The sequence below is a fragment of the Colobus angolensis genome, unplaced genomic scaffold (assembly GCF_000951035.1).
Source record: "Colobus angolensis palliatus isolate OR3802 unplaced genomic scaffold, Cang.pa_1.0 Scaffold169, whole genome shotgun sequence".
Classification (NCBI taxonomy): domain Eukaryota; kingdom Metazoa; phylum Chordata; class Mammalia; order Primates; family Cercopithecidae; genus Colobus; species Colobus angolensis.
In genome coordinates, this window is record NW_012114810.1 from 1172068 (window position 1) to 1184106 (window position 12039).

Genomic DNA, 12039 nt, shown 5'->3' on the forward strand with positions numbered 1-12039 from the left:
GGGTTTCCCCATATTGGTCAGATTGGTCTCGCGCTCCTGACTTCAGGTGATCCACCTGCTTCGGCTTCCCAAAGTGCTGGGATTACAGGCGTGAGCCACCACACCTGGCCCCTGATTTTTCTTTTTTTTTAGCTTTCTTAAGAGGGGTTGCATCTGTACCTAATCATAATCTATTACAAATTACTACTGACTTAATTCTGGTAAAAATACAGCCACTTGGCACCAGCATACCTCTACTTTCACTCTCTATGTGATACTATTGTCAAATATATTACAGCTACACGTTTAAAGCCAATAATTTAGTGTTAAAATTACTGCTTTAAGCAGGCTCATGTTTAAAGAAGGTAAGGGAAGAAAAGAAAAATATGTATTTACCCAGATGTTTGTCATTTCTGTTGCTCTTCATTCCTTCCTGTGGATCTATCATCCAATGTCATGTTTTTCCAGGCAGATGGTTTCCTTTAATATTTCTTGCAGTACAGTTCTGCTGACAGTGGATTTTCTCAATCTTTGTTTACCTGGGATATATAATTTTTTTTTTTTTTTTTTTGAGACGGAGCTTTACTCTTGTTGCCCAAGCTGGAGTGCAGTGGTGAGATCTTGGCTCACTGCAACCTCTGCCTCCCAGGTTCAAGTGATTCTCCTGTCTCAGCCTCCCGAGTAGTTGGGACTACAGGCATGCACCACCACACCTGGCTAATTTTGTATTTTTAGTAGAGACAGGGTTTCATCATGTTGTTCAGGCTGGCCTCAAACTCCTGGCCTCAGGTGATCCACCTGCCTTGGCCTCCCAAAGTACTGGGATTACAGGCGTGAGCCACTGTGCCCAGCCCTACCTGGGATATAGAATTCTTGATTGACAGAGTTTTCTTTCAGCACTTCGAATATGCCATCCCTGTGCCCTCTAGCCTCTGTTATTTTTGATGGAAAGTCAGATGAAATTATTTTTGTACCATGTATATGAGTCAGTTTTGTCTTGCTGCTTTTAAGATTTTCTTTTTTTCCTCTGATGTTAGTTTGACTTGGATATATCCAAGTTCTCTCTTAATCCTACTTGAGGTTCATTTAACTTCTTGGATATGTAGATTCAAGTTTTTACCAAATTTGGAATATTTCATCTAATATTTCTCTATATATTTTTTTTCTGTTCTCTTCTGTCTCTCCCTGCTTTCTAGGATTTCCATTACATATATGGTGGAATACCTGACCTTCATTGTTTCACAAGTCTCTGAAACTTTGTTCATTTTTCTTCAATTTTCTCTCTGTGCTTTGGGTTGGATAATTTCTCTATATAGGTATCTATATATTCTAGTTCGTTGACTCCTGTTCTGAATCTGCCACTTAGACCCTCTAATGTATATTTCATTTCAGTTTTTGCATTTTCAACTCTGGAATTTCCATTTGGTTCCTTATTTTATAGTTTCAGTTTCTCTTGAGATTCTCTTAATTATTAGTGTATTTTCATTTAACCTTTTAACTTAATTTCCTATAGTTCTTTGAACATATTTTAAATCCAGTATCTGGGATCACTCAGAGTCAGTTTTATTGACAGGGTTTTTTGTCTTGAGTATAGGTCACACTTTCATGTTTCTTTGAATGTCTCTTATCTTTTTGTTGAATATTGACTATTTTAGATAATCTAGCAACTCTGAATTTTAATTTATTTTCCTGAGAGTTCCATATCCTAGTTTTTCTTTTCTTTTTTAATTAGTTGAAATGGAACATAGATTCAATTTAGTTGAATCTGGGACTTAAATTGCCAAGTCTGTCTTCCCTGCAGCATACACCTGCTGATATCTCTGTTCAGTTTCTTTATTTTTAATTTTTTTTTTGAGACGGAGTCTCACTCTGTCACCTAGGCTGAAGTGCAGTGGCGTGATCTTGGCTCACTGCAAGCTCTACCTCCTGGGTTCAGACTGTTTTGCCTCAGCCTCCCGAGTAGCTGGGACTACAGGCACCCGCCACCACGCCCAGCTAATTTTTTTTATTTTTTGTATTTTTTGTATTTTTATTTTTTGAGACAGAGTCTCACTCTGTCACCCAAGCTGGAGTGCAGTGGCATAATCTCGGCTCACTGCAAGCTCCACCTCCCGGGTTCAAACCATTCTTCTGCCTCAGCCTCCTGAGTAGCTGGGACTACAGGTGCCCACCAATACGCCTGGCTAATTTTTTCTATGTTTTAGTGGAGACAGTGTTTCACCATGTTAGCCAGGATGGTCTCGATCTCCTGACCTCGTAATCCACCCACCTCGGCCTCCCAAAGTGCTGGGATTACAGTCGTGAGCCACCCTGCCCGGCCTCTGTTCAATTTTTTTATTTTAACTTTTAATTTTTTAGCTTGGCTCCTAAGTATTGAGTTTTTTATTTTTATTTTTTGTAATAGTTTAGCTAGTGAGGTGAATGCATTCAGAGTTACATTTAGTTCTGACATCTCCCTTGGCTTTGACTTCTTCAACATTGTGTTGATGCATGATGATTAGCTTATTTACTTTTTGCAGCATGGTATTCCATTGTATGCATATGACACAGTTTATCAATTTTCCTGATTGTGGACATTGATTTACATTTTTTGAGATTACAGATAACAAACACTGCTGCAAATAATCTTGTACATGTCTCCCGATGCACATGTGCAGGAGTCTTTTTAGGGTATATACTGTAAGAGAGTCACTAGTTCTTAGGACATAGAAACCTCAACCTTATTTGATATATTTTTTAGACAGTATCTCACTCTATAACCCAGGCTGGAGCACAGTAGGGCTATCATAGCTTACTGCGACTTCAGCCTCCCAGGTAGCTGAGACTACAGGCACGTGCCACCGTGCCTGCCTGATTTTTAAAATAAAATCGGTGGGTTGCTCACAGTGGCTCACGCCTGTAATCTCAGCACTTCTGGAGGCCAAGGCAGGTGGATTGCTTGAGGTCATGAGTTCGAGACCAGCCTGGGCAGTATGGCGAAATCCCGTCTCTACCAAAAATACAAAAATTAGCCGGGCGAGGTGGCGGGCGCCTGTAGTCCCAGCTACTCGGGAGGCTGAGGCAGGAGAATGGCGTAAAACCCGGGGGGCGGAGCTTGCAGTGAGCTGAGATCTGGCCACTGCACTCCAGCCTGGGCGACAGAGCGAGACTCCGTCTCAAAAAAAAAAAATGATTCTTGAGTTATCCTTTAGTTTGAACTCAACATGTGCTGGTCCCGAGCTCCTGACCTCAAGTGATCCACCTGCCTCGTTCTCCCAAAGTGCTGGGATTACAGGCATGAGCCACCACACCTGGCCTGGCCTGTTTTTTGTTTTGTTTTGTTTTGTTTTTTTGAGACAGAGTCTCACTCTGCCACCCAGGCTGGAGTGCAGTGGTGCAGTCACAGCTCACTGCAGCCTCAACCTCAAGAGTTCAAGTGGTCCTCTCACATCAACCTCCCAAGTAGCTGTGACTACAAGTGCATGCCACCACACCTGGCTGATTTTTGTATTTTTAGTAGAGATGGGTTTTGCCATGTTGCCCAGACTGGTCTCGAACTCCTGAGCTCAAGCAGTCTGTCTGCCTCATCCTTCTGACATACCAGGATTATAGGTGTGAGCTGTTGTGCCCAGCTGTCACACCTCGTACTCAGTATAGATACCTGTTGCTACTGTAATTCCTTAAACAAGGAGTATATATTTTTCATTGTTGTGTACCTGATACCCACCATGGAGCCTGGCACGTACTTTATTAAGTAGATAAAGAATTTTTTGGAGGGTGGGTGGATGGAGTTTCACTCTTGTTGCCCAGGCTGGAGTACAATGGCGCAATCTCAGCTCACCACAGCCTCCGCCTCCCTGGTTCAAGCAATTCTGCCTCAGCCTCCCAAGTAGCTGTGATTACAGGCATGTGCCACCACACCTAGCTAATTTTGTATTTTGAGTAGAGACAGGGTTTCTCCATGTTGGTCAGGCTGGTCTTGAACTCCTGACCTCAGGTGATTCACCTGCCTCAGCCTCCCAAAGTGCTGGGATTACAAGCTACAGGCATGAGCCACTGTGCTCAGCCTAGATAAGGAATTTAAGGCTCATCAGGGAGGTTTCCGAGAGGTGACACATGATATATATCCTCTACACAGGACAGGATAGATTCTAGCCTTTAAGCTATTTCCCTTCATTCTTCTATTCTCTCAATTCCCCAGGATGACAAAAGATGTGAGTGGATCTATCGAGGCTCTACACGGCTGGAGCCCATGTTCAGCATGAAAACATCCTCAGCCTCTGCACTAGAGAAGAAGCAAGGACAGCTCAGGACACGTCCAAATATGGGTATGTCCTGAAAGATACCTGGAGGAAGGAAGAAACAGGCCAATCAGCAAAGGAGATTATATAGAATGGCTATCCTTTGTTTACCATGGTTACACTGCTTACTCATTGGAAACAGGATATGTGCCCTGAGTTGTTTCCAATCGTGGTGATCAATTTGTGCTGCTGCGTCCACATGCTGTGGCTCTAATTTATTCTAAACAACCACAAAAATATCTGAAACAGTTGGCTTTAAGTTAGGGTGATAGTAGTTACCCTCTGTTATCCACATGAGATTGTCAGTTTTGTGTGTTATCTATGGTTAGTTTTCTTTTTCTTTCTTTCTTTTTTTTTTTTTTAAAAGACTCAGGGGCTTGATATGTTGCCCAGGCTGGTCTTGAACTCCTGGGTTCAAGCTGTCTACCTGCTTCGGCTGCCCAAAGTGCTAGCATTACAAGCATGAGCTACCACATCCAGCATATAGTCAGTTTTCTTTAAAACCCAGACCTGGCCGGGCACAGTGGCTCACAGCTATAATCCCAACACTTTAGGAGGCTGAGACAGGTAGGCGGTTAGCTTGAGCTCAGGAATTCAAGACCAGCCTAGGCAACATGGTGAAACCCTGTTTCTACAAAAAACACAAAAATTAGCTGGGTACAGTGGCATTAAGCTGTAGTCCAAGCTACTCAAGAAGTTGAGGTGGGAGGATCAATTGAAGCCAGGAGGTCAAGGTTGCAGTGAGCTAGATCGTGCCACCGCACTCCAGCCTAGGTGACAGCATGAGACCCTGTCTCAGAAACAAAAAGCAGATTTGGTTTTCTTTTCTAATATTACTGTCATACTTTCTGGTTGATTTTTCCTGCCAAAATTAGTTGGTTAAAGAATATATTTCTGAAAATATTCCCCCAAAGTATATCATAATTAATCAGGTAAATCATCTGAGATAGGAAGATATAAAGTCTTACCTAAGGCCCAGCATGATGGCTCATGTCTGTAGTCTCAGCACTTTGGGAGGCTGAGGTGGGAGGATCACTTGAGGCCAGGAGTTGGAGATCAGTCTGGGCAACATAGAAAGACTCTATCTCTAAGAAAAAAAGAAAAAGAAAAAAGCTTGAGTGTGGTGTTGTGTAACCTGTAGTGTTAGCTACTCTGGAGGCTGAGGCAGGAGGATTACTTGAAGCCCAGGATTTCGAGGTTACAATGAGCTAAGGTCAGACTGCTGCACTCCAGCCTGAGTAACAAAGTGGAACATTGTCTATAAAAAGAAAAAAAAGAAGCTACTCTGCCAATGGAGTTGCAATTTTTTTTTTTTTGAGATGGAATCGGGTTCTTTAACCCAGGCTGGAGTGCAGTGGCACCATCTCAGCTCACTGCAACCTCCGCCTCCTGGGTTCCAGCAATTCTCCTGTGTCAGCCTCCCAAGTAATTAGGGTTACAAGCGCCTGCCACCATACCCAGCTAAGTTTTGTATTTTTAGTAGAGACAGGATTTCTCCATGTTGGCCAGGCTGGTCTTGAACTCCTGACCTCAGGTGATCCACCCACCTCAGCCTCCCAAAGTGCTGGGACTAAAGGCATGAGCCACTGCGCCCGACTGCTATTCTTTTATTCCTTTATTTTCTTAATAAACTTGCTTTCACTTTAATAAAAAAAGTATTATCTAAGTCAAAACAACATATGCCATCATCCATGCCAGTCAATAATAGGAACTGAGAGTCTAAGCACTTACTCAGAATGTGTCCATTGCTTTGCTTTTTTTTTTGAGACGAAGTCTTGTTTTGTTGCCCAGGCTGGAGTACAGTGACGTGATCTCGCCTCACTGCAACCTCCACCTCCTTGTTTCAAGTGATTGTCCTGCACCTCCTGAGCAGCTGGAATTACAGATGTGCACCACTATGCCCATCTAATTTTTGTATTTTTAGTAGAGACAGGGTTTCACCATGTTGGCCAGGCTGGTATCAAACGCATGACCTCAAGCAACCTGCCTGCCTCGACCTCCCAAACTGCTGGGATTACAGGCATGAGCCACCGCGCCCAGCCATTGCGGCCTTTTTATGTTGTATAAGTTAAGGATCAGATGTGTGACTGAATATAAGCATCATAGCTATCATCTTCTCAGTGATCAATTCCTTTTTCCTATAGGTGCTGTGAGGAGCAAAGGCCCTGTTGTCCAGTACACACAGGATCTGACCAGTACTGGAACCCAGTTCAAGCCAGTGGAACCCCCACAGCCTACAGCTCCACCTGCCCCACCTTTCCCACCTGCTCCACCTCTATCTCCCCAAGCAGGTGACAGTGAGTAAGTGTTATTCTTTCTTTTTTCTTCAGTTTCTTTCATATTATATTTTCCACATCCCTTACTATACGCCCTCTTCTCTAATCTCCTAGAAGCTTGGAAAGCCAGCTTGCCCAGTCACGGAAGCAGGTAGCCAAAAAGAGCACATCCTTCCGACCAGGATCTGTGGGCTCTGGTCATTCCTCCCCTACGTCTCCTGCACTCAGTGAAAATGTCTCTGGTGGGAAACCTGGGATCAACCAGATGTATAGGTGAGAAAATCTGAGGCTCTCTGTAGGCAGGATAGCAATGAGTGGTCATTGTGTAGGGGAAGGTTCCTTGGCTCTGAAGGGCTTAGTTTAAGTTTATGATGGTGAGGAGTTTGGACTTGAAAAGGAAGCTTTACCCATAGAAGTTTCTAAGAAATAGAAAGTAAGAATAATTGAATTGGAAGCTGGGTGCTTAGAAATGTGGTATCATCAGAAAACCATTTGTTAAAACTTCTTGTTGAACATGGTTCCATCATTGCTAAAATAGAAAGGAAACACCACAGCCTCTTTCCTTGAATCCTGGGAGTTAGTAAGGACATTTCTGGAACACACAGCAGACAAAAAATATATTGGTAGAAGACTGGACTCTACTTCCATAATTCACAGGCAAATACATTTTAGGAAAAGGTATACTGTTGAAATAGGGATGTTAGGCCAGGCGCAGTAGTAGCTCACACCTGTAATCCCAGCACTTTTGGGAGGCCGAGGCGGGCGGATCACCTGAGGTCAGGAGTTTGAGACCAGCCTGGCCAACATGGAGAAACCCCGTCTCTACTAAAAATACAAAATTAGGCCAGGCACAGTGGCTCACACCTGTCATCCCAGGACTTTGGGAGGCTGAGGCAGGTAGAACACGAGGTCAGGAGTTCGAGAGCAGCCTGGCTAACATAGTGAAACCCTGTCTCTAAAAACACAAAAATTAGTTGGGCATGGTGGCACATGCCTGTAATCCCAGCTACTTTGGAGGTTGAGGCAGGTGAGTCACTTGAACCTGAGAGGCAGAGGTTGCGGTGAGCCAAGATTGTGCCACTGCACTCCAGGTTGGGCAACAGAGCCAGACTCCGTCTCAAAAATAATAATAATACAAAATATTAGCTGGACATGGTGGCGCATACCTGTAATTCCAGCTACTTGGGAGGCTGAGGCAGGAGAATCAATTGAACCTGGGAAGTGGAGGTTACGGTGAGCCAAGATCGTGCCATTGCACTCCAGCCTGAGCAACAATAGCTAAACTCCATCTCAAAAAAAAAAAAAAAAAATGAAAGGGCAGCTTTGCCAGATAAAGTAACCATAAGCTTCCAAACATAACTCATTCAACTCACTTCTTTTTGTTCTGTGAAATACAAGGTGTTTCTTATTCTGAAGTTATTTGTAACCCTTGCTACTGTTTCAAAACTTGTTTTCCTCATTCCCTTTTCTGTAGCTCCGTGAAGCTATGGCTGCCTTAAGAAAGTCAGCTCAAGATGTTCAGAAGTTCATGGATGCTGTCAACAAGAAGAGCAGTTCCCAGGATCTGCATAAAGGTTAGGGTCAAGAAATATCTGGGTACAGATGGGAGGTGAATTCTTACAGAGATTTCATCTTAAGTCTCATGTCTACTAATTGTGACATGCCAGACACATTATCCTTAGTAGTTATGAAATCCCAATTACATGGATGGTGATTTTCCAGTCTGTGATGGTTTTATCTCAATACCTCTTTAGCATCCTACATTTAGACTTGTTTCCATCCTCATGACTACTTCCAGGTGGAGATTAGGGAGAAGAGAATCACTCAGACTCTTGTTAAAAAAAGGTTTGAGGCCAGGTGTGGTGGCTCACATCTGTAATTCCAGCAGCTTTGGGAGGCTGAGGCAGGAGGATCACTTGAGGCCCAGCATTAAAGACCGGCCTCCGCAACATAGTGAAACCCCATCTCTAAAAAAAAAATGTTTAAAAATTCTCCAGATGGGCCAGGCACAGTGGCTCATGCCTGTAATCCGAGCACTTTGGGAGACCAAGGCAGGCGGATCATGAAGTCAAAAGATAGAGACCATTCTGGCTAACATGGTGAAACCCCATCTCTACTAAAAATACAGAAATTAGCTGGACATAGTGGTGCGTACCTGTAGTCCCAGCTCCTCGGGAGGCTGAGGCAGGAGAATCGCTGGAACCTGGGAGGCAGAGGTTCCAGTGAGCCAAGATCGCACCACTGCACTCCCGCCTGGGGACAGAGCGAGACTCCTTCTCAAAAAAAAAAAATTACCCCACTTTCCCTAATTACCATACTACCCTCTTTACCTTCCCGTTCTCTACCCAATCTATGTCATAACTCTTTAGAATAACTTTGCTTCTTCTATAGGAACCTTGAGTCAGATGTCTGGAGAACTAAGCAAAGATGGTGACCTGATAGTCAGCATGCGAATTCTGGGCAAGAAGAGAACTAAGACATGGCACAAAGGCACCCTTATTGCCATCCAGACAGTTGGTATGTGCAGACTTGGAGGAACCACTCCTGAAAGGCAACCTGCAGCCTCCACTGCTAATTGTTTCTTTTCTCCATAACCTTCCCATTTGTCTCTCACGTAGCAACCTGGATTTATACAGAAACTGGCAGTTTTTTAAAAAATTTATCTTTCCCTTTTACTCAGGGCCGGGGAAGAAATACAAGGTGAAATTTGACAACAAAGGAAAGAGTCTACTGTCGGGGAACCATATTGCCTATGATTACCACCCTCCTGCTGACAAGCTGTTTGTGGGCAGTCGGGTGGTCGCCAAATACAAAGATGGGAATCAGGTCTGGCTCTATGCTGGCATTGTAGCTGAGACACCAAACGTCAAAAACAAGCTCAGGTACCTGGACAGAGGACTGTAAAGGGGTAGAGGCTGGGAGCACAGCACCTGCCCTGTTCGTGCCATAGACCAGATCTCACAATTAGCTTTTGTCTTCTTAGTCCCTAGTGGACTGAAACCCTTACTCTTTCTTTACCACAGGAGTCATGTGGGTGATTCTTTCTTCCTCTTTCTCCTTCTTTTTTGTTTTTTTCCTTTTCTTTCCTCAAAGAGAAAACTAGGAAGAGAATAACGAGGATTAATGATCAGGGGAATAGGAGATTCACATAGAAGAAAGAGATGGAGACTAAATGGTTTTTAGCAGCGTAGGAATCTGATAGAGGAAAAAGAATATATGTTTTTTGGCTGGGCCCAATGTCTCATGCCTGTAATCCTAGCCCTTTGGGAGACCAAAGCAAGTGGATCACTTGAGGTCAGGAGTTCGAGACCAGCTTGCCCAACTGGTGAAACCCTGTCTACTAAAAATACAAAAATTAGCTGGGTGTGGTGGCACATGGCTGTAATCCCAGCTACTCGGGAGGCTGAGGCAGGAGAATCGCATGAACCTGGGAGGCAGTGGTTGCCATGAGCCAAGATTGCACCACTGCACCCCAGCCTGGGTGACAGAAGGAGACTCCATCTCAAAAATACTTATATGTATATGTGTTTTTTGAAAAAGTAGGGAGGCATTGGTTAAATTAAGGGAGAACTCCTAACTCTCAAGTTGGGAAGAAAGAAAAACAGGAAGAAAGTAGTAGACTGGAATGTCTTCCCTGGAATACATCCTGTTGTGATCCAGAGAAGTAGAAGCTATGATAAAATAATTTCTGTGGATCATGTTAAATATCATAACCCCCAGATCTTTCTACTGTCACTCCTCTTTTACAGGTTTCTCATTTTCTTTGATGATGGCTATGCTTCCTATGTCACACAGTCTGAACTGTATCCCATTTGCCGGCCACGTGAGTGTTTCTCCCTTATTCCTTAGCTCAGTTTTCTCCTCCTCTACCTGATATTTCTTCTTAGGACGTCCAGTTGAAAAGCCCTAGGTGTTTTTGGTACTTCACTCTCAAAGAGCATAAATTTGGTTGATGTCCTTTGCTCCCAAAGGACAGTTTGCTCCCAAAGGAGATACAGTTGTATTGTTAATCTCTAGGACTGGGTCTTTGTAGCCAGAGAGTGAGACACTGGAAGATCATGAATGACTTTGAGTAGACTGCTCACGTTATAGATGTGCTTCAGTTTCATTTCTAAGTGAGTTAGGTTGAAAAAGGTGTTACTTCTTTCCTAGTGTCATGCTGCACCTAACATTTGTATAAATGTGTAGTCTGCATAATGCTTTCCACAGAAGCTGTGTTAGATGGAACATCATAGTGTCCTCTATATTTGTTACCCTGGCTTGGGAGCAGACTCCTACGGAAACAATAATTTTTAACTGCAGAAGAATCAACTAACACTTCTGTTTACACATAACATGACAGTAAACATATTCTGAGTCTCTTAAAAACCTGATAGAGAATGAGAAGGGAGGATTAATTTTTTCATTTCATGATGCCACCTGATCTTTTTAAATTTACCATTAGACTTATCAACAAGTGAGCAAGAATTTCCACTTGAATTTTCCAAAGGAGAAGCATCCATTTGTATAAAATAAGTGGATCACCTATATTGTACATGACTTATTTAGTATTTACTTGATTTGTAAGTATGTGCAATTTGTACATTAGGTTTATTACTTAGGTGGTCTTGGCTTTGCTTCCCTCGAGGTTCTGATTTTACTTTTTCTTTCTTTTTCAACTTAAAAAGTATCAAATGTCTCCTGGCCAACCCTTTTCCCTATCAAGACATGTCCTACCTGCCCTCTCAGTTCTACTTCTTCCTTGAAACAGTGAAAAAGACTTGGGAGGACATAGAAGACATCTCCTGCCGTGACTTCATAGAGGAGTATGTAACTGCCTACCCCAACCGCCCCATGGTACTGCTCAAGAGTGGCCAGCTTATCAAGACTGAGTGGGAAGGCACATGGTGGAAGTCCCGAGTTGAGGAGGTGGATGGCAGCCTAGTCAGGATCCTCTTCCTGGTACTGTTCTTCCCTAGAATTTTGGAGGCAGAGGTTGGTCGGGGGGACTTAAGAAGCAGTAATGAGGATGGTTTTATAGCTATTCCATAGCCTTCCTCTTTCTTATCCTCCTATGTGTTCTCACTGTTTTTGGTCAAATTTTACTTTGCCCTTTTTGTTCCTCTGTGGGTCATTGTTGAAAATAAATTACCGGAATTATGATACTAATCTGCATGGTTTTGATTTATTTGTTTTTTTCTTTAGGAGTATTCACATTGTGTGTAGGTACAGAGAAGGCAGCCAATTCCATTTTTCCAGGGTTAAGGTTTTAGTAGGATAGTGGGATGAAGAAGAGGTATCAAGGAGTCCTGATTATCTTTCAAGGTTCAGTTTAACTCTTAAATACTTTGTACTCATCCTTTTCTCCCTTCTCTCTCCCTTCTTAGAATCATATTTCTTATTTTTAAAAGTTTTAAAAACTTTTTTGGCCGGGCGCAGTGGCTCAAGCCTGTAATCCCAGCACTTTGGGAGGCCGAGATGGGCGGATCACAAGGTCAGGAGATCGAGACCATCCTGGCTAATAC

General features: G+C 43.2%; 1 protein-coding gene across 1 annotated transcript in view; it reads left to right on the top strand.

Moving 5' to 3' along the window:
- The window catches only part of SETDB1 (SET domain, bifurcated 1), a 34049-nt gene that overhangs the window by 7159 nt on the left and 14851 nt on the right, over positions 1 to 12039 (top strand). Inside the window, 6 exon segments of the mRNA XM_011937957.1 lie at positions 8010 to 8109; positions 8927 to 9052; positions 9216 to 9417; positions 10285 to 10358; positions 11286 to 11534; positions 11902 to 11965. Coding sequence (XP_011793347.1) covers positions 8010 to 8109; positions 8927 to 9052; positions 9216 to 9417; positions 10285 to 10358; positions 11286 to 11534; positions 11902 to 11965 — 815 coding nt within the window.